Source organism: Cervus canadensis, chromosome 16 (assembly GCF_019320065.1).
Source record: "Cervus canadensis isolate Bull #8, Minnesota chromosome 16, ASM1932006v1, whole genome shotgun sequence".
NCBI lineage: Eukaryota > Metazoa > Chordata > Mammalia > Artiodactyla > Cervidae > Cervus > Cervus canadensis.
In genome coordinates this window covers 24941348-24963840 of record NC_057401.1, presented here as the reverse complement: position 1 = coordinate 24963840, position 22493 = coordinate 24941348, and the positions used below count along the sequence as shown (strand labels likewise).

Below are 22493 nucleotides of genomic sequence, written 5' to 3'. Positions count from 1 at the left end.
GACAAAATGAGAAAGAGACATCACTGAAAAATTGTTGACCGCTTTAACTGAGCATTAAGTGGCTGGGGAAAGTGACGGACAGAGAATATTTTAAAGTAGTAAAAGGAAAGAAGACGGTTTAGGGTAATGGCTTTCAAAGTTTTTTTGATAGTGACTCATGAAAATCAATACATTTTGCTTTGTGACCCCGTGCACACATATGTATACATATAAAAAAAAAATTCCCCAAAACCCTTATTATACGTGATGCATTCTGATAGTTTCATCACTTCCATTCTACTCTATTATCTTTCAATTTAAAAAACAATGTGATTATGACTCACCCTGTTGATTTCATGACTGGACTGCAACCATTAAGGAGGAAATTTATTTCAGAGATGACAGGGATCTACAGCCCACCCAGACTGAATTTTTCTGGTTTCCTTCTGCCCTGACTTCTTTACCCCGTGCCTTTAGAAACAGAATACTCCTCTTATTAATCTAAAATCACAGCTGCTTCTAATGAACTTGGCTCTCCTGTGTTTTGTGTACAAGTCACTTTTAAGTGGCCTTGGTGTCACAACAGCTATCCAAGTATCATTTACTAATATGCTGGATTATGACTTTGGCTGGCCTTAAGGAACTATATTAGCTTTCCCAAGTCCTTGTGCATGTTCAGTTTTTAATAACATGGACCAGGTATGATAAAAACAATCTACAAAGATCATTTAAAAGAAAAATTACTTAGTTGAGCATAATAGAGTCTAAATACATAATACAGTTACAATACATTTCTAAATCTCATCTTAAGTAAGTAAATATAACCTAAGATGTGTAGGAATGAAGCCTATATGAGGTATTGGATGGAGGAGGGATTCATCTGCCTTAAATGACATTTCCAGGTACTTTCTAACCTAACCACACCATGAGTTAAAGATTATACATTGGAGTAGCTGCATACTCCAAGAAGTATCTCCACATTTAAAAAAGAAATCATCTTATAGGGAACTCCTCGGGTTAAAAAATGTTTCCCATATCTTTATCATTATACTTCCAGGGGTAACCAAAAGCAGTGTTTTACTAGCTTATTTCTGATTTTTTTCATAATGAGATCCTAAAGGGCTACCTTTCCTTGTTACTTGGGAAATCTCCATTTCCTATCAACATTTATCTTTAGATGGCAAATAGCAGCAAGTGTGAAAATCATGCTTGCCAAAGGACAGTGCCTGCTAGTGAGGTGAACACGCCAGCTTTTGCCCCCCAAAATGGGTAAACTAATGTCCCCTTTTCCCATCAAGCCCTTGGGAAAAATGCATAACCACACCCATGAACAAGTCCAGGGAGAAGCTGACAGCAAGAAGTTCAGGGATATATGATGTGCTTCACCAGGATGAAGACTGAGCAGGCAGAATTTCACAGAACTTCCTTCTGTCTGTCCTCAGTTGTAAGCAGAACAGCAGCAGGGGAAGGTGCTAGAAATATGTAGGTCCCCACTACTTCATTCTTTGATCTTGCAGAGATAAATCGTAAAGCACCTTACACCATTGTGAAACCAAAATAAACTTTCAAATTAAAGTTAAAATGCATTTTAGTCATTTAAATTAGAGGACAATTGGTATGTGAGAGTAAAATGATATAGTTGAATTCTTGATTGATTTCTCCATTTAATCTAGTCCTTTAAAAGACAATTCTTGATGTATTTGTTAACAACTTTATGCAGGTAAAATAATTAATAAATAAGTTTGAGTTCACAAACTAGATTGCTCTCATACCTCAGTGAAAGAGTAGATTGACTTTTTAAAAATTATGTGCTATTTTTAACTTATCAGCAAGGCCAAATAAATCAGTAATTCCCTCCTGAAAGCAAATAAATCAGCATTCCCTTAATCCCCTTAGGAGGGTGTGGCTTTGGCTTGGTGAATATTTTGAGAGCAGCACACTCCCAAAGAATGCTCTGGATTGTTTCTGTGTCTCAGTAACGAGCTTCAAAATGGGTACAGGATCTTTAAAAAAAACTATGTGGTCAAATGGCATGTGGCCTGGAGTCCTGTCAGAAAGACCCCTCCTGATTTGTGAGTGACACCCACAGTCAGACATCACGGCAAATACAAAGCCAGAGTCCCTAAACCCCTTATCAAACAGTGGAATTCTGAGAGGATATACCACAGGAAATACAATGAGGCTGGCAGAATCAAGAAACCTGTTTAAATATGTGAATCAAATGTTATTAGCCCTCTGACATTTTAGTAAGTTTAGTCTAATCTCAGGAGGATACCCAGGGCATGAGGGTGGTGATACAGAGCTTTCAACCATGTTGATCCCAAGCTCCATAGGCCCCAACATAGACAGAATATAAGAACCGAAGCATGACTAGAGCCTTAGCCCCTGCAACAAGGGAGGGGAAACTAACAGTCAGGAATGTGAGACCCAGCCCTTCTGCTAACCCTCTCAGTCCTCTACCCAGCCCTGCCTAGGAATTTTGGGGTTGAGAAATCTTTGCGCTGAAAATGTTCTAAAGATGCTAGAAGTTCTGGTTGGTCAAAACCACAGATGGTTCTAGGTCCCTGTCTTCTGCAGATCCGTAGCATGCTAAAGGTGACTCTCTTCCTCTGTTACAGCTACAGTTGACCAATCGGCAGCATCCTTTGAGATGGAAATGTCTCAGACCGGCTTCAGTGCTCATTATTCACAGGTACATTGACCACTTGGTAGAAAACATCTCTTTTTTTTTTTTAGATTTCCTTTCTCAAAGTCAACACTGAGACATCAGCATTACAGATGCGAGTTGCAGTTCATTACATGAGCAGTTATTCAGACCATGTAGCTTATAATCCAAATAGGAAAGAGGGGACTTCCCTGCTGGGTCAATGGTTAAGACTTTGACTTCCAGTGCAGGGCGTAGGGATTTGATCCCTGGTCAAGGGATCAAATGCCTCACACCCAAAAAACCAAAACATAAAACAGAAGCAACCTCATAACAAATTCAATAAAGACTTTAAAAATGGACATGGAAAAGAAAAGTCTTAATAAGAAAAAATAATGTTACTAGTTGTTATAGATTTTTAAAAAAGGAAACAGCATTTCACAGGCTACTTATTAGGAAAACATGTTGTCACACACACAGCTCACTACACTGTACTAATAATCATGAATCAGCTTGAGGTCTGCCTTCTGTAATTATACATCTAATGAAATAAAATATTTAATTTAGTGTATTTGCTAAAGATATGTATCTTTTTCTCAGTGTCAGAGTATTCAAGGGTCTAACTAGAAGTCCATGTTCAAGACCCAGAATTCTTAACAGCCATAAAGCAAAAAGACAAGATTAGAAAATATATTCTTTATAGTAGATGGAAGAAAAGGTGCTAATACCATTGCCTCTGCACAGGAATATCGACATTTCAGGGTGCAATTGTAGTGTATAACCCAGGGAAATTTCCTTATTCTGCCTCAATTTCCTCTTCTGTAGAATGGGGATGATAATAATGGAATCAAGCCCAGTGGACTTTTGGGATGATTTTATGGTTTAATATATGTAAAGCACTTTGAACAGTACTTATCATACTATTAATGCTATGTACATGTTTACACTTACTATTTTTGTTAAATATCATTGTTTTCTCTAATTGGATATCAGGACTGGGTCATGCTTGGAGCAGTAGGAGCCTATGATTGGAATGGAACAGTTGTCATGCAGAAGGCTGATCAAAGCGTGATTCCCCAGAACACAACCTTTAATGTTGAGTCCACAAAGAAGAATGAACCTCTTGCTTCTTATTTAGGTAAAGTTTGGATGTAATTGATAGAAAGTTGGTTTTTTATAAAAGTTTTGTGTTTTTTTTTTTTTTTAATTTTTAGCATTATTTGCTTATACTTATATAGGCAGACTTTGTAAAAGAGATCACTTCTACAAGTTGGATGTTTTATAGGACCCATGAAAGTTTCCTGGCCTCTGACTAACCTTAATCAAAATAATAGAATATGAGGGGCCTTTCTTAGAAGGACTGTCTACACAGGGAGGGATTTGGGCTGAAATTCATGCTTTTTGAGGTCTCTCAGTGTCTGGTATTCTCGTTAATGTCACCAAGTGCTTCAGACCCGGTGAATAGGAAGCAAAGGTAGAAAAAGAAACCTTGACTCAGCCTACCCTGAAGACCAGACTCCCATATTCTCTTATTTTTTATCATTAGTTTCTCTCTATAGGTCCTAATTTTGGAAGGTAAACTTTTTACTTGTTTTTTCATATGACTTCTTCTTTAGTACCTTTGCTGACAATCATAAACATTGAACTGAAGCCCAGTAATGTAATGATTTTCCAAAGACTTGCCTAGAATGAGGAGGTATATGTCTGGTGTCACTTTATTCTGAATTTGTGCCAGGCTGGGAGCTGTCTGGGGGATACCAGGGGACTCTTCCACCACTGGTCCATCTCAGTAAGCAGTTGGGAGGGCCTAGGATGGAAGGGCTTCCCCGGTGGCTCAGATGGTACAGAATCTGCCTGCAGTGCAGGAGACCCAGATTTGATCCCTGGGTTGGGAAGATCCCCTAGAGAAGGCAATGGCTACCCACTCCAATATTCTTGCCTGGAGAATTTATGGACAGAAGAGCATGGTGGGCTGCAGTCCATGGGGTCCCAAAGAGTCGGACATGACAGTGACTAACACACACACAGGATGGATTGGACCCTCAGGATATGGTTTCCCAGCTCTCTCTATTCACTCAACAAATATTTGGGGAGCATTTCTCTTCTCTCTTTATTGGCACATCTGTACATCTTTTTATTCAAGGGCATGTATTAAAGCTGTAGAGGCAACAGAATTTAAGAAGAAGAAAGAATCTGAGGAGTTTTGGTAATTAAAAATATATAACAGTTAGCAGCAGGTATAATGTGAGTGCTAAATCCCCTTAAGACATTTTATTGCACTGCACTAACAGAAGTCTAGTCTATTTCTCATAAATGACCTATTTCATTCTGCCTTAATCAGAGAGCAGATAGAATACGCTAAGCTTTGTCCTAAACATCACACATTATAAAAGAAAATGCCGGACTAGAATCACCAGTAAAAATTTATCTAAAGGCTATAAATCTGAAAACAATCCCCATCTACCCATCCCTCTCCCCACCAAACCTGAAAAAAAATGGTGGTTAGAAAACAGTGTACACTCTATGTCTTTTAAATATTTGAAGGATTGTGATGTAAAATAAAGGGGTTGCTATTAAAATTCATATTCAGTTTTAGCATTAAAAGAGATCTTAGAAAGCAATTGGTACACATCTAATTTGCCAAGTTAAGAAACTGAGTACTAGAAATATTATATCACGGTTAACTGTGGCAAATCTGAAACTGGGATCTAGGTTTTTTTATTCTTATTTCAGTGTTCATTTCACCATACCAAAATGCTGATTCTGGGCTGATCAAGAAAACACATAAATAATAAGTGCTGCAGTGTGTCAAATATTCAGCTGTAAATTAAGGGTGACAAGGTAAACAAGGGAAATTTATTCCTGCACTGATGAAACTTATTGTTTTGGATAAGATACAATACAGACCCAACCAGTCACTAGTAGTGTAATATGAGCTATGAGACAGAATACCTAAAAAGAGGACAGGAGGTTAGGTTAGATAGTTTCTAAAGGTTCTTCATGTCCTATGAGTCTATGAGACTCTTCTATTAATATGTGAAATACCTTGAAATCTAGAACCAGTTTAACATGAGGTTTCTTTCCATCCTAGATAGAAGAATTGGAGAACATTTGTTCTCATAAAAATGTTTACACCATATTGACTTAGAAATTTCACTTCTGAGGATCTAACCTAAAGGGAAAATCAGTTATTTAAGAATGCCAAGGGAATGGTTGTTTTCATTGTTTTGTTACTTATAATATTGAGGAAAATGACATATCCTAAATGTTCAAAAATATGAGAATAGTGAAGTAAATGGTAAAGCCACTTGATGCAACATCATGCACATAAAAATAAAAATTATAAAGCTGCTGATCCCATCATATTTAAAGTGACTTGAAGTGATTGTGGCACTAGGCAAGCCATCAGACAGTACAGAGGTACTCTGGGGTCATCAGAGTCTTGAGTTTGTTTTCTGACTCTGCTCCTGGTTATCAGGAGCCTAAAGCCAAATTACTTTATTCCTCAAAGCCTTAATTTTCTTATTTATAAAAAATAGTTTATATACTCAGGTATATAAAATTTGCATCATTATGAATATGAGAATAAATAATCCCTGTAAGGTGCTTAGTGTCGTGAGAGATAGTTGACCCTCAATAGGTGTTGTCTATTGTTGTGTTATTATGTAATGTTGTATAGTAATATTCCTCTTATTAGTGTTATGATAGGCAGAATATAGACCCCAAAGATGTCCATGTCCTAATCCCCAGACTTAGGTCTTATGTGACCAAAGGGACTTTACAGATGTGATTAAGTTAAGGATCTTGACATGAGAGATTAGCCTGGGATACCTGGTTGGCCCCAATCTTATCACATGAGTTTTTAAAATCAGAGAAGCTTTCCTGGATGTGGACAGGGAGATATAGAACCATAGAAAATGGTCAGAGAGATTAATATTATTGGCTTTAAAAATGGAAAATGGGTGCCACAAGCCAAAGAATGTGAGTGGTCTCTAGAGCCACAATGGGCAAGAAAAGGGATTCTCCTCTGTAGCATATGAAGAAACCCAGCCCTACCAACACCATGATTTTAGCCCAGGGAGACCTAGAGCTGATTTACGACTGTATAAAATAATAAAATCATGACATGTTAAGCCATCAAGTTTGTGGTAATTTGTTACAGCAACAATAGAAAACTAATACAAGTATATTATATAGCTACTAAGAGTAGCTGATATTAACACTGCTACTAATTAATACTGAACATTTGCAACATTAAAGATATTATCCACAAAGATATTGACATCCACAAAGATGTGAATGACATTGTCACTACTCTAAGGAAGTTCACACATTAACACCACATTTAATAATATATTAAATAATAACTTTAATAAATAAAACTATAGTATTTTTCATATTCTGAGTGATTATATGATTAAATTCTCTAAAAACAAAAAACCTTAAAGAACTGTAAATCTATTATTCTCAAAAACCTTGGGTCAATGATTTGCTTAAAGCAGACTTGGGGAATTCAAGATTGAAAGATACTGCTGCAAGCAAAAACATTGAGAACCTTCACTCTTGACCACATATTTATAATATATGACTCCTGTCTGCCCAGAAAAGGAAATTTGGGGGTATATTGTTGACCATGTGATAAGATGATTTTTTGTTTGTTTCAAAGATTTTTTGAAATCTTTTTATTAGCTTAGTCACAGGTTAGTGCTTTAGATATTTTGCCATAAAGCCTACTATATGTAAGATTTCTTTCAAAATGGAAAAGCACTCAGAAAAAGATCAAGGGAGAAAAATGGCTTTTCCCCCAAATATTATTCTAAATCTAAAATTAAGGTTTCAAAATGTTCCCTTGTGTGGGTTACACATTAAGAAGAGTTTGAATGTGTTCTTCCAATCTGTGTGGATTGAAAGTTGTTAGACTATGAAAATTCTGAAGGAAGGTAAGTAAGAGGTAGACAGTCTATTAAAAAATCTTACAGTAGCCAATAATGATCAGAAAGCAGCAGGAACCAGCCATGGAACCTCCCTCAGGACAGTTATGCACCCATGTTTCTGTAACCCAGCAACTGCCTTTTGCCAACATGCATTGAGCAAGTGGCTCTGCTGGTGAGGATACAGGCAAGATCCTGTTCCCTGCCTCCCCCACCCACAGTTTGCTGATTTCTAATCACACCAGACTGATTCAAGAGGAAAGGTAAAGACGTGAGGCAACACATGAAATCAAGATAGATCCTCTGTTTCCCGTTTCCTCACCTGATTCTAGCACTTTTCCCAAGAAGTGAATCATGAGAGCTGACAGGATTTACTTTTCATAAATCCACACACAGAGCTATGTCATCAATTTTCCTTTCTCTTCAGTTCTGTGCCTTTCTTTTTCAGAAAGTGGTATAAACTTTTAAATCTTTATGATGATTTTCCTTGCATTAAAATTAGACTTTACTGAGTCCTCCTTCTTGCTCTCTTGTTATTGTAAAAACGCCCAAGCTTCAGCCAGGAATACCTGCCTGGGTTGTTACTGTCCCTGTGAAGGTTTCAGCTAATAGTTTAGTTATTAAGTGTCCATCATCAAAGTCAACTAGATAATAACAAAACCCCAGCCTCAAACATGATTTTCAACTTATTTTTTAAAGGTTGTTTTACCAGTTTGCATTCATAGTTCTGAAATTGAAAAAAAAAAAAAATCCATGTGTACTAACACTCTCGTCCCACTCCCTTCTTAATATTTCTAATAGAGCTGCATGAAATAAAATAACCTTTGTTTTGTACATTCTCCTTTTCCATTTTATTTTTACATAAACATTACCCTAAAGTTTTTATTTTCTAAGCAATATTGTGGATAGTAACAAAAATATAACACATGACATGTCTGGAAAAGGATATTTTATAGTCTATTATGTAGAGTAATTTTTTTAAAAAAGCTCTAAGATGAAGCAGTGGAATTGTAAGAAAAGTATTTACGAAAGAAAATGTAGCTGAGGAATTGTGTTCCACTAGCATTTGTAACGGAGTAGGCAATGGCAACCCACTCCAGTACTCTTGCCTGGAGAATCCCATGGACGGAGGAGCCTAGTAGGCTACAGTCCATGCGGTCGCTGAGAGTTGGACATGACTGAGCGACTTCACTTTCACTTTTCACTTTCATACACTGGAGAAGGACATGGCAACCCACTCCAGTACTCTTGCCTGGAGAATCCCAGGGACAGAGGAGCCTGTTGGGCTGCTGTCTCTGGGGTCACACAGAGTCAGACACAACTGACATGACTTAGCAGCAGCAGCATTTGTAAAAATAAATATATTTGAGTACAAAACCTCTATTTCTCTCTTAAAGTTTTGGAAGAAAATGAAACTATTATCTTATGGTAAAATACTTGGTGAGTAAATTATCAACATAATCTTTTTCTCAGTAAGGAATGCTATTCTGTGGCATTTGGAAAAATAATCTGCCTTCTACTCCAGTGGTGGCCAGCACTGGTTATTAGAACATTTCTTCCTTCGGTAGAGTTGAAATTTGCCCATGGTTATTTTTATCTGTTTAGCTCTGTTCTCTAGACATACAAACAATAAATCTAATTTTTCATTCAAAATTAATAATAGTCTTAAAGACTTTGAAATTTTAAAGGCCATGAAAGCTCAATTAAAAAGAGGAATGATTAAACATGAGAGATAGTTATTCAAGCTCACTTTTAATCAAACAAATGAAAATTAAAATCATGGCAAGTTATATTGTTTAACATTTATTAGAGCATCCACAATTTTAAATAATAGTTATATACCTAATGTTTGTGAAATTTTGGTGAAACTACCCTCTCCAATGGCTGTTCATGGAATGAATTTGTACAAATATTCTGGAAACAATTTGTCAGATGTTATAAGAACCATTAAAAATTTGATCTGGTAATCTATCCCTTGAAATTTGTCATCAAAAAAGTCCAAAAGAAAGAAAAAAAGTAAGTGCTCAAAGATGTCTTTGCAGACTTAAGTGTTATGCCAAAAAAGTAAAAACCACGTTAAATTCCACCATTTCATCAGGAAATGATCCTGAGGTATAAACACAAGGCACTTACACTTCAATTCAGATAAATAAGCTTCAGCCACTTAAAATTACAGTTAAAAACTAGACAATGATACAGAAAAGGTTTACATTTACTATGATTCCAGCTGTATAAAATTATCAATTTCTATAGCATAAACACATGCATCCCAATGAAATACAGTTGGTTTATTACCAAAGAGTAAATTGAGATTACTAAGTTGTGTATGTGTGTTTTTCTGTCATTGTTATATCATTTGTGCCTTTTAACAGTGAAAATCTAAGGTTTGGGGGAAAATACATTTCAGAATGAAGCAACAGTGGTAGATAATCAGGGAACAAACTAAAAGCTCTAACCAACACAAATTTACCTGCATTAAAGAAAACATTTATTTTCAAAAAAAGAGACGTCCATATAAACATATAAAAATGATTCTCCCAGCCATTTAAAATAGATCTTAATTTATTCCATGCAGACTCTAAGGGGCCAGCGAGTATATCTGGCATCTCTCTTTTGTTAGGTTACACAGTAAACTCTGCCACTATTCCTGGAGATGTGCTCTACATTGCTGGACAGCCAAGGTACAATCATACAGGCCAGGTTATCATCTACAGGATGGAGGGCAGAGACATCAGGATTCTCCAGACACTCAATGGAGAACAGGTAAGCTTCAAACTTGTTGTTTTAAATTAATCCATTCATATTCTTCCTGTGTAAATTGAATTATCTATTGTCCCAAACTTTTTAAAAAACAGCACACCCATATTCAACATCCATGGTATATAGGATCTCATGTTAGGTTTCTTGGAGGTATGTAAACTTATCTGCATCTTTGGCATCAGGAAAATTTCAGCTGGATGGAGATAGAGGTAAGAAAAATAGATACTGATGTAGATACAGACATATAAATAAATGCAAAAGGAATCTCAGACAGTAAGAAGTATGGAAGTACCAGTGCCACAGACAGTAAATTCAGAAGATGGAAAGAGCCATAAGCTAGGATTGGTACAGAATGTCTTCCTAGGAGATAAAATGTGGGCTAGTCTAGAGGAAAGACAATGTAGATAGGCAGAAAGAGCCAGTTAAAAAATGTAGGTACCAATTGTGTGAGGTTTTGAGTGGTAGAGTAAAGAATTCAGATTTTCTCCTGGAGGTGATGGGAAATAATTTGTAACATGTAAAATCAGAGAATTCTCTTTTGATAATATTGAATTTTAAGAGTAATTTAAGAAAAACTATATATGCAATATGCAAACATAACTATATATAGGTATTTTTTAAATTGAAAGAAACATCTATGCTATTGTTGGTTATTATTAAATTGTGATAATTTAAGTAATTTTTATTCCTTTTTTCATAGTTTTCTGCATTTTCCAAGTATTCTAGAATGAGATTGTGTTAGTTTTATTCTACATTTCTCATGGGGTGGAGGCATTCTTGGGCTTCACTAAATATTCCAACTCTCTAGTTTACCTGCCCCACCCCACCCCCACACACACAAAATACTCAGAAGGGCAGGGCAGTGCCAGCCTCCCTCTCCTGCAGGAACCCAGACAGGCACCCAGCAAATGGCTCAGCTGAGGTGCCAAGAGACAGATGCTTCAAGCAGGTGCAGTTGCTGCCCTGGCTTTAAAGCCCTACAGGAGGCAAGATCTTTTCTAGTAGCACCATACACATAGCTTCCCTGGGTCTTGTTAAAGGCATGAAATTTCAAGAGTCACTGCTTTCTAGGGAGCCTGAAATATATTATTTCCATCAAGTATTTATCATTCCCCCCAGCCTAAATGCAACATCCCAATCAGAGGTTTTGTCACCACACTCAATGTTGCTAAGTGTTGTAGTTGAAATCCTTCTCTCATCATATTACACAGTTAGAGTAAGCCAAAGATCAGATTCTCATTTAGCAGGTGAGAGGGTGTTATTAGCCCTTTGCCCATAATCAGAAAATGCATCAACAATAAAAACAAGGCTCTTGTTGGAGGTCAAGGATGAGGTGAACAGAACCTGAAATGATAGATCAACAATAAAAGTGGAAAAGGAAGGGATGTGGCAGACATAAATAAGGAAGAATTGACAAGATTGTAAAATAAATCATTTGGATGATATCTTAGGTCTGTTGTATACTTGCATGCTCAGTTGCCCAGTCATGTGCAACTCTTTGTGATCCCATGGACTATAGGCAGCCACTCTCCTCTGTCCGTGGGATTTCCCAGGCAAAAATACTGGAGTGCATTATTTCCTTCTCCAGGGAATATTCCTGACCCAGTGATCAAACCCACATCTCCTGCATCTCCTGCATTGCAGGCTGATTCTTTACCACTAAGCCACCAGGGAAGCCCCTTAGATCTGTTATCACTCTATTAATTGTCTAAAAGGCAGGAAATGTAATATTTGTAAAAAAAAAAAAAAATACTTATGAGCACTTGAGGAGAGTATCACAAATGATAATAAATCATGAAAAATTTGAATTTCAAGTCTAGGAGAGAGAAGGCACCATGATTAAAATGTCAGCAACTCAAGCAATTAAAAATTTTTTTTTTTAGTGGTATTTGGTTTTAGACATGTTTTCTATAACAGTGAGCACAAATTCAAATGGTTGCAAGTGGCAGGGAGGTAGAGGCAATGAAAAAGCTGCTGGGCAGAAGACAACAGGAAGTGGGAGCCAAGGCCTGGGCAGCTTTTGGCTTAGCCCCTGCTCAACTCTGGATGGCTATTGCCATGTAAGAATGAAGGGCCAATATTGTCAGATCTTAAAAAATTTTAGTTATATTTGTAATTAATTCAATCTAAAAAGCAAAGACTTCTTAAACACTTTATAAGCCTGTGAGAAAAGGACATTCAAAAAATCAGCGTCTAGCAACTGTCTAAATGTCTAGCAATGTGTAAAAAGGTAGAACTGGGGGTCTTGCAGAGGATGGAGTGAAATTTGCCAGTTAAAATAGTGGGGATTGTTAGGGAAGGATTAATTATCTAAGGGAATAGAATAGTTGCAGGTCTGAACTTAGGGGAGGTCACAATCTAGGGGATGGAAGGAGAGAAAGGAGTCGTCAAAATGAAAGGGTGATCTATGATATAGTGGTAGAACCAGGTGAGCAAAAGTAACATCATAGAGGCCAAGACAGGAAGTTTCAAAGAGAAAATTATAAGAGCATCAAATTTCAAACACAGGTCAATATTTGGGAAAGTTATTGTACTTAGTGAAGCACAAGTACCCTGAATTTCCCTAAAACTCATACCTGTCATTAAAGAGAACATATAATCCTGCTAGACCATGGTCCCCCAGCAATCCTTTTATATTCCTCTATCTCCCATGGCTGCTGGGACAAGACTTAGCCATTCTGTCAAGTAGACAGTCTTCTAAGATTCTAAGGTAAAATATGCTGCCCCAATGTTCCAAGACAGTTCAATTCCTTGTGGTGTATTTCAGTTTATATTTTCATCTTACTGTATTTAAGCATATACTAAAGCCACTGGGAAATGCCCTGTATTGTCCATTTCATTTAAAAAATTGTTGTATTCTTACTAGTCTTTTCTGATTCGTGCAGAAGAGAAGTTAGGGTAAAAATCCAAAGAAAATCCTTACTCTTATTCTCAAGCTACAGACTCTCATATGACAGCTGCTCATCCTCCTGGATGGAATTGACTAATAGTCATTAACTTCATGCAGAATCAATAAAGAGCCCTCAGGTAGCATCAATTTCTATATCTCAGTTCCTTGGTCATCTAAATCCCAGATACTCTTCTCGAAAGGTATAAGAAAAACGCAGGTTTTTCGTTTCCTTGAGAAGTTCTGATGTTTATCAGACTGTTTTGTTCTGTTTTGTCTTGTGTCCTAGATCGGTTCCTACTTTGGAAGTGTTTTAACGACAGTTGACATTGATAAAGATTCTAATACTGACATTCTTCTAGTCGGGGCTCCCATGTTCATGGGAAGAGAGAAGGAAGAACAAGGAAAAGTGTATGTCTACGCTCTGAATCAGGTAACAGTTACTTTGGTAGAAATTCAGGAAAATCTCTTTCTTTGTTTCTTAAAATTTCAGTTAATAATGTTCTCATTTTTCACTCACTTTGGCAAAAGGAACAAAGAAGCTTTCAGGGCCAATCTACCTCACTAACCCCTCAGCCTCTCAATGAACATTTAGAATTGTAGCAAAATAAGTCAAACAGTTAGATAATTTCTGCTTATAAATGTGAACTTTATTAAGAGTATATAGAATAAAGATAAATAAATTTCACTAAATTGCTAAATTCTCAGGGCAACCATTTGTGAGCTCTGGTCTAGGAGTGGGTCACATTAACAGTTCAAGCTGTGTGTGAGTGTGTATGGGCACACACGTGTGTGTGTAAAGGTAGGAGTGAGGAGAGAATGCAGAGAAGTAGTGAATGTTAAGGCAGTCACACCAAACATTGAGCAAACTACTGTGATCTTTGGAATACTTCAGTCAGCTGCGGTGAGATTTTTGTTTTTCTGATCCTAGCTTCAGACGTCATTTGCTAAGTGAAATAATTCTTGACTTCTTCGTTAGAAGAATTTTTGCTGTTCACAGCAGAGTTGGGATGGATCTATTTAGCTTGTTAAATTTTTAGTCTTTCCCATTTAATTATTTTAAATCATAAATTATGTATCTTTCTCCCTACCATCTTTTTGATTCTTCCGGTCAACATTTTTTGGTCCTGTACTGTTTTTCCCTTTTTCCCAAGAAACTGTGTTCCTGTTCATTATTTCTGTCCTTTATAGGGAAGAATATAGAGAGACTTTTCCGAAAAACACAATAATGGATAAAGAAAGGATAGTGACACAAATTGAGAATTTAAAAATTCAGCTCTTCAGCTTTAAAAGGCTGCTGTTGAATTATATACTCACTCAATTACATTGAAAAGAGACTCCATTAAAATCCTCAGTACATCCTTGCCTACACTCCTAAAATCTGTTTGTGGAAATTTCTAACTTTGCTCTCAGATAGATACACTACTTAAGAAATTTTGCAAACTTTATCCTTCAGGTACAAATGGTTTTTAATAGCACTGATTTAGTACATACTTTAAAACTTTGCTCTGCTGTAGTTATGACAGAAATCCATAAGGATTCTGTTTATCTTTCTTCCAGACAAGGTTTGAATATCAAATGAGCCTGGAACCCATTAAGCAGACTTGCTGTTCATCCCTAAAGCACAACTCATGCACAAAGGAAAACAAAAACGAGCCATGTGGGGCTCGTTTTGGAACAGCTATCGCTGCTGTGAAAGATCTCAACCTCGATGGATTTAATGACATCGTGATTGGAGCGCCCCTGGAAGATGACCACGGAGGAGCCGTGTACATTTATCACGGAAGTGGCAAGACTATAAGGGAAGAGTATGCACAAGTGAGAAATGAAACCTACAGATTCCTTCATTTATTTATTATTTTAGTGTAACAGCCGTGGATGTTACCAAAATACAGTAATGGTATATGGTCATACAGTCTGTTGCCATGTATGGATTTTTTTTAGTTTTATTAGCCACTGAGAAAGCATCGGTTTATTATATTATTCATGTATTTCTAATCCTGTGATTCTTGCCCTTAATTGATAAATGGGTTCAATACCAGGTATCACCTGTCTTGCTTCATGAACTATTTAATTTTTTCTTCTGATTCTTGGGAAACTAGGTTTCTAAGTTTTCTTCATAGTAGAATTACTTGTATTGAATATTTTATTGTTTTGTCTAGTTTTTCTTTTGTGTTGTTATATGCCTTGTCTTCATGACTTGATTTTTTTTTTAATTGAAGGATAATTGCTTTACAATTGACTTGATCTTTTGAAATGGTAAAAAGCAGAACAAAAGAGCACTTTTTAACGATGCTATTTACCAGCTACAGTGTGTCTGATCCTAAACAGAGGGTACCACTTTCTGAGAAAGAGAATAGTAGTTATATGATTTAGCTAATAAAGGAGAAGAAATTGTTTTTATATTCAGTACCCATGTTTTTATAATAAAATCACATTAAGTTTGTATTTATGAATTAAATTGGTGTATTTTCATAAAAATAAATTTGGACTTCTGAAGGTTTATAATTTTCTACCAAGTAAATCCCTCTTGGAAAAATATCTGTATAATTAAGCTTAACCTGCAGGGGATTTCTATTGTTCTTGATTTAAATTTATTGTCAGCTAATGACTCTATAAATTAGAGCCTAATATATAAATTAGAACTTTTTCCTACATAAGAAAAATGTCCATTCACAGAAGTGTTTTATGTAGTACAAAAGCAAAAGAATTTAAAGGATTCCTCTAATGTAATTGTCTGTTTTTAAGTAACCATAGTTAATTGGGCATTGAACAACTACTTATAAATAAAATAGAATTCACTACTTTTCGAACATATGAAAAGAAAAACAGAGCATCAATTATTTCTTTTTATTTTGTAAATGTTCTTTGGCTCCATAGTCAACAGAATTCTCAAAATCTATTCATGTCTTGTGAAGTTGTCCTTAATTTTTCATTGTCATAATGGCATTAATAGTGAAAAACAAAATAAAGGGCATATTTCAGTAACATATTTTCACTAACAACACTCCTATCTGTTTAATAAGTGATTTGCTTCTGTTAAAAATCTTCACAGTACTTCATAACTGGAAACAGGCAATATTAACTATTGGAGTGTGATGGAATCAGGTACTGGAAGAAGGAGTTTCTTTCTTGTGTCCTTTATTCATTCCGGTTCAATACCTCAAACTTAATGGAGTGGCATTTGCAATATAAAAATAAGGATTTTAAAATCATTAGTAAGTAGACTAGATTCTCTTAACCAATTATTTTGTAAAATGATGATAAATCAAGATGCAGCTTTAAGCAACAAAAACAATAAAAAATAATAGAGTTGAGTTTGTTTAATTATTGGCAGAATGCTTTCCCAAGAACAGGTGAGAGATGTGCTCATTCATTTCTATGGTAACTAGAGGTGCTGCTTGTATATGGAATGATCCAGAATCAAACTGAATCAAGCCCTCCAGAAGCAGTGGGGTCAATAACTCCTGATTGCTCTGTGGAAAATTATAAGGAGACAATTTCCAGTGAACCACAAACCTTTAGGCTTGAAAAATGTTTTCATTTGATTTACCTTACTTGGCTTCTTAAGTTTTATGACATTTAAGTGGAAGATAGGATACGGAGACTCCAAGTTTAGGGAGAGTTTATAGTCAGGACTCCTGCCATCAGGTTCTGTTAAAATGCTATCAGCTTGAACCTGAGCTAAGTTAGGAAGTGCAGATGCCAAACATATTATATATGGTAATGTGCATGAGAACTCCCTATTCATTTGTGCTTCCCAGCACTGTGGATACATGTGAATGAAATAGAATCTATTGTGCTCTTGACTTTCAGTACCATTTTTGACAGACAGTAAAGATCACATATTGAAAAATGTATTTGACGGAATGTATTATTTATACCCAGCCTCAAAGTTCAATGAACCCCAAATTGACCCTAGGATAATTTTCCACTCCCCGTCTTGCTTGTATGATGTGTTTCCAGTACCTTTAAATGTCTCTGTGTAATGGAATTGAACAGAAACTAGAAAGCAGAGCCAATTACTCATAATGTTTTCCTTGAGGATTAGACAAGATGACGTTATATAATATTTCCCCCTCTCTCTGGTGTCAATAACCCTGAAATGATTTTGTCTGCACTATAAAAAGAATATCCTTTGGGAACATCTGAGTAATTCCTCTTGTCCCCGCATGAGGGGCCTCTTGGGCAGGTTTCCAAAAGATCTCTCATTTTAATTTTTTGTCAACCAATCCAAGTTCTCAGATTTATTTGAAACGGTTTTTCAAGAGACTCTTCTGACATTAAAACTCTCTGTTGGTATTTTCACAGCGTATTCCATCAGGGGGAGATGGCGAGACACTGAAATTTTTTGGCCAGTCTATTCACGGAGAAATGGATTTAAATGGTGACGGTCTGACTGATGTCACTATTGGGGGCCTTGGTGGTGCTGCCCTCTTCTGGTATGTATTTTAATAACAGCCAATTAATCTGATCCACAACATTCACAAATTAACATGACACATTACTGAGTCCTTGCCTGAGTGTGTGTGTGCTAAATTGTGTCTTTGCAACTTCAGACTCTGTGACCCTATGGACTGCAGCCTGCCAGGCTCCTCTGTCCATGGGATTCTCCAGGCAAGAATACTGGAGAGGGTTGCCATACCCTCTTCCAAGGGATATTCCTGACCCAGGGATTGAACCCCAGTCTCTTATGTCTCCTACATTGGCAGGCATGTATTTTAATAACATCCAGTTAATCTGAAAATATTTTACAGGTAGGTCAGGAAGATGCCCTGGAGAAGGAAATAGCAACTCCAGTAATCTTGCCTGGAAAATCCCATGGACAGAGGAGGCTGGCAGCCTGCAGTCCATGGAGTCACAAGAGTGATATATGACTTAGTAACTAAATAACTAGAGCTCAGAGTATGATCAGAGTTTGTATACAAAATATCCATTTCTTTTTTTGCTCCAATATTCAGAAAAAAATTATGTAGTTTGGGAATCCGAGAAACTGATAAATCTTAAAAATAAAGCACCTGTATTAAAAGAACAAGTAGAATCAACTCTTAATGTGGGTTATCTATTATGTGATTGTCATTCCGCTTAGAGGAGGGGATAGGGGAAAAGAGGGCCTCATACAGGATGTATATAAACAAGAAAGTTTCCCTAAATTTAAGTTACTTACAAGCTTTTAGGGATAACTGACTCTCATTCATTTACATAGTGCATAGAACTAGATGTTTGTGCATCACTGACTGACTATATTGTTGGTCAAGTGTAAAAGCATCTACAATAGTGTCTTCTCTCAGTCTTTAGAATGCCTGCATCCCCAAATTAATTTCAGTTAATTGTAACATCCTCATCAATAGTCAGATATGTTCACTAATGCCATCTAATTAATTAATTAGCTTATTAATAAAATAAAAAGTTATTAATTAATGGAATTAATAACTAGCTTTAACTAGTTAAAAGACAATTTCAAAAGTGTTCCATTTTTTAAAATGTGATTATTTCAAATAAAAAATGTAAATAAAATCAATAAAATATCAATAACCTCATGAGAAATTTGTGTGACAATTTTGAAAAATGTCACAAACTTTGTTAAAACATATAAAAGGATTTAATAAATTAAAAATATTTTCACCTATGCCTTGATGGAAAGTCCATATGTTGATTCTTTCAAATTAATCATTAGTTTAGTGCAATTCAGATGGTCTTCTTTCAAACTTTATGTAGAAGGATAGTAAAGAAAATTATGAAAGAGGTGAAGATAGAGACTTGAAAAATATGACTGTCATAATTTAAGATAATCCTTAAGAACTAATGGTCAAATAAAAGTTGTACACTAAACTACACAGAGAGTAACTATTATGCTTTTTAAAAACTTTTAACTGTGCAGCAGAAAGAAAGGAGAATGCTAGGCAGCATGATCTGTGACTTTTGGGGAAGCCCACTGAAAACCAAGGCTCCAAACCAAAGTCATCAGTTTTGGGAACAACAGATACATTTAGTTTTTCTTTGAACTGCTAATTCTGGGTTAATTCATTAGGATAATCTTTACCCACAAATATTTATTGTATTCACCTCCTTGTATTAAAAAATGTACACCTGTTTTAAGGACAATTTTTATTCTCCAATTTGTGTCAAAGGCTACTTTCAAAGCTCTGAAAACTTGTTTCTGGCCTCTCCTGCCCCCAGTCAAGGCTTTATCATTGATGGGCCAATGACAGAGTTAGGTTCCCGACATCACACAGCAAAATGGACCAAGCCAGCATAATAAAACACAAAGACAGAGATTTGCAGCGCTGAAGGGGGAACTCTGAGTGGGTACAGCTGGCAGGCGATAGATAGAGGCCCACACAGTAGTCAGGGATGTCCGGGAGAGTCCAATCCTGTGGGCTAGACTGAGCCATAGATGCTATAAAGATCTGTGTGGAACAGAGAGGAGGTGTGTGGTGGGAAGAGATCAAGGCAACCTTAAGCCTGAAGGACCCAAACTACACACACTCATTCACTCATTCATTGCTGGTGAAAGGGCAAACTGGTTAAAACCCATTATCAGGCCTTTGTCACTAAAGTGTTAAAAAGCCTTAATATGGTGCTTGCTTCGGCAGCACATATACTAAAATTGCAACAATACAGAGAAGATTAACATGGCCCCTGTGCAACGAAGACACGCAAATTCATGAAGTGTTCCTTATATTTGAACCAAATCAACAAAATTAGAAATGAAAATGGAGAGATCACAACAGACAATGCTGAAATACAAAGGGTCATAAGAAACTACTACCAGCAGCTCTATGCCAATAAAATGGACAACTTGGAAAAAATGGACAAATTCTGAGAAAAGTATAACTTTCCAAAACTGAACCAGGAAGAAATAGAAGATCTTAACAGACCCATCACAAGCAAGGAAATCGAAACTGTAATCAGAAATCTTCCAGCAAACAAAAGCCCAGGACCAGATGGCTTCACAGCTGAATTCTACCAAAAATTTAGAGAAGAGCTAACACCTATCTTACTCAAACTCTTCCAGAAAATTGCAGAAGAAGGTAAACTCCCAAACTCATTCTATGAGGCCACCATCACCCTAATTCCAAAACCAGACAAAGATGCCACAAAAAAAGAAAACTACAGGCCAATATCACTGATGAACATAGATGCAAAAATCCTTAACAAAATTCTAGCAAACATAATCCAACAACATATTAAAAAGATCATACATCATCGCCAAGTGGGCTTTATCCCAGGAATGCAAGGATTCTTTAATATCTGCTAATCAATCAATGTAATACACCACATTAACAAATTGAAAGATTAAAACCATATGATTATCTTAATAGATGCAGAAAAAGCCTTTGACAAAATTCAACATCCATTTATGATAAAAAAAAAAAAAAACTCTCCAGAAAGCAGGAATAGAAGGAACATACCTCAACATAATAAAAGCTATATATGACAAACACACAGCAAACATTATCCTCAATGGTGAAAAATTGAAAGCATTTCCCCTAAAATCATGAACAAGACAAGGGTGCCCACTCTCACCACTACTATTCAACATAGTTTTGGAAGTGTTGGCCACAGCAATCAGAGCAGAAAAAGAAGTAAAAGGAATCCAGATAGGAAAAGAAGAAGTGAAACTCTCACTGTTTGCAGGTGACATGATCCTCTACATAGAAAACCCTGAAGACTCTACCAGAAAATTACTAGAGCTAATCAACGAATTTAGTAAAGTTGCAGGATATAAAATTAACACACAGAAATCCCTTGCATTCCTATACACTAACAATGAGAAAACAGAAAGAGAAATTAAGGAAACAATACCATTCACATTGCAACAAAAAGAATAAAATACTTAGGAGTATATCTACCTAAAGAAACAAAAGATCTATACATAGAAAACTATAAAACACTGATGAAAGAAATCAAAGAAGACACAAATAGATGGAGAACTATACCATGTTCATGGATTGGAAGAATCATTGTTGTAAAAATGAGTACACTACCCAAAGTAATCTATAGATTCAGTGCAATCCCTATCAAGCTACCAACGGTATTCTTCACAGAACTAGAACAAATAATTTCATAATTTTTATGGAAATACAAAAAACCTCGAATAGTCAAAGTAATCTTGAGAAAGAAGAATGGAACTGGAGGAATCAACCTGCCTGACTTCAGACTCTACTACAAAGCCACAGTCATCAAGACAGTATGTTACTAGGACAAAGACAGAAATATAGATTCAATGGAACAGAATAGAAAGCCCAGAGATAAATCCACGAAAGATAAATCCACGAACCTGATGCGACCCTTATCTTTGACAAAGGAGGCAAGGATATACAATGGAAAAAAGACAACCTCTTTAACAAGTGGTGCTGGGAAAACTGGTCAACCACTTGTAAAAGAATGAAACTAGAACACTTTCTAACACCATACACAAAAATAAACTCAAAATGGATTAAAGATCTAAATGTAAGACCAGAAACTATAAAACTCCTAGAGGAGAACATAGGCAAAACACTCCCCGACATACATCAGAGCGGGATCCTCTATGACCCACTTCCCAGAATATTGGAAATAAAAGCAAAAATAAACAAACAGGACGTAATTAAACTTAAAAGCTTTTGCACAACAAAGGAAACTATAAGCAAGGTGAAAAGACAGCCTTCAGAATGGGAGAAAATAATAGCAAATGAAGAAACAGGCAAAGGATTAATCTTAAAAATATACAAGCAACTCCTGAAGCTCAATTCCAGAAAAATAAATGAGCCAATCAAAAAATGGGCCAAAGAACTAAACAGACATTTCTCCAAAGAAGACATACAGATGGCTAACAAACACATTAAAAGATGCTCAACATCACTCATTATCAGAGAAATGCAAATCAAAACCACAATGAGGTACCATTACACGCCAGTCAGGATGGCTGCTATCCAAAAGTCTACAAGCAATAAATGCTGGAGAGGGTGTGGAGAAAAGGGAACCCTCTTACACTGTTGGTGGGAATGCAAACTAGTACAGCCACTATGGAGAACAGTGTGGAGATTTCTTAAAAAACTGGAAATAGAACTGCCATATGACCCAGCAATCCCACTTCTGGGCATACACACTGAGGAAACCAGATCTGAAAGAGACACGTGCACCCCAATGTTCATCACAGCACTGTTTATAATAGCCAGGACATGGAAGCAACCTAGATGCCCATCAGCAGACGAATGGATAAGGAAGCTGTGGTACATATACACCATGGAATATTACTCAGCCATTAAAAAGAATTCATTTGAATCAGTTCTAATGAGATTGGGTG

At 36.3% G+C, this 22493-nt stretch overlaps 1 protein-coding gene and 1 non-coding gene across 3 annotated transcripts in view; both read left to right on the top strand.

Annotated features, from left to right (window-relative positions):
• Window positions 1-22493, top strand: part of ITGA1 (integrin subunit alpha 1) — a 160826-nt gene that overhangs the window by 100949 nt on the left and 37384 nt on the right. For both annotated transcript variants that reach the window (XM_043488942.1, XM_043488943.1), the window contains exons 10-15: window positions 2598-2671; window positions 3617-3761; window positions 10175-10317; window positions 13491-13634; window positions 14762-15019; window positions 17513-17643. In XM_043488942.1, the coding sequence (XP_043344877.1) occupies window positions 2598-2671; window positions 3617-3761; window positions 10175-10317; window positions 13491-13634; window positions 14762-15019; window positions 17513-17643 (895 nt within the window). The remainder of the gene's footprint in view (window positions 1-2597; window positions 2672-3616; window positions 3762-10174; window positions 10318-13490; window positions 13635-14761; window positions 15020-17512; window positions 17644-22493) is intronic.
• Window positions 19782-19888, top strand: LOC122454699. Its single transcript, XR_006273504.1, has one exon. It is a non-coding gene; the product is annotated as a U6 spliceosomal RNA (small nuclear RNA).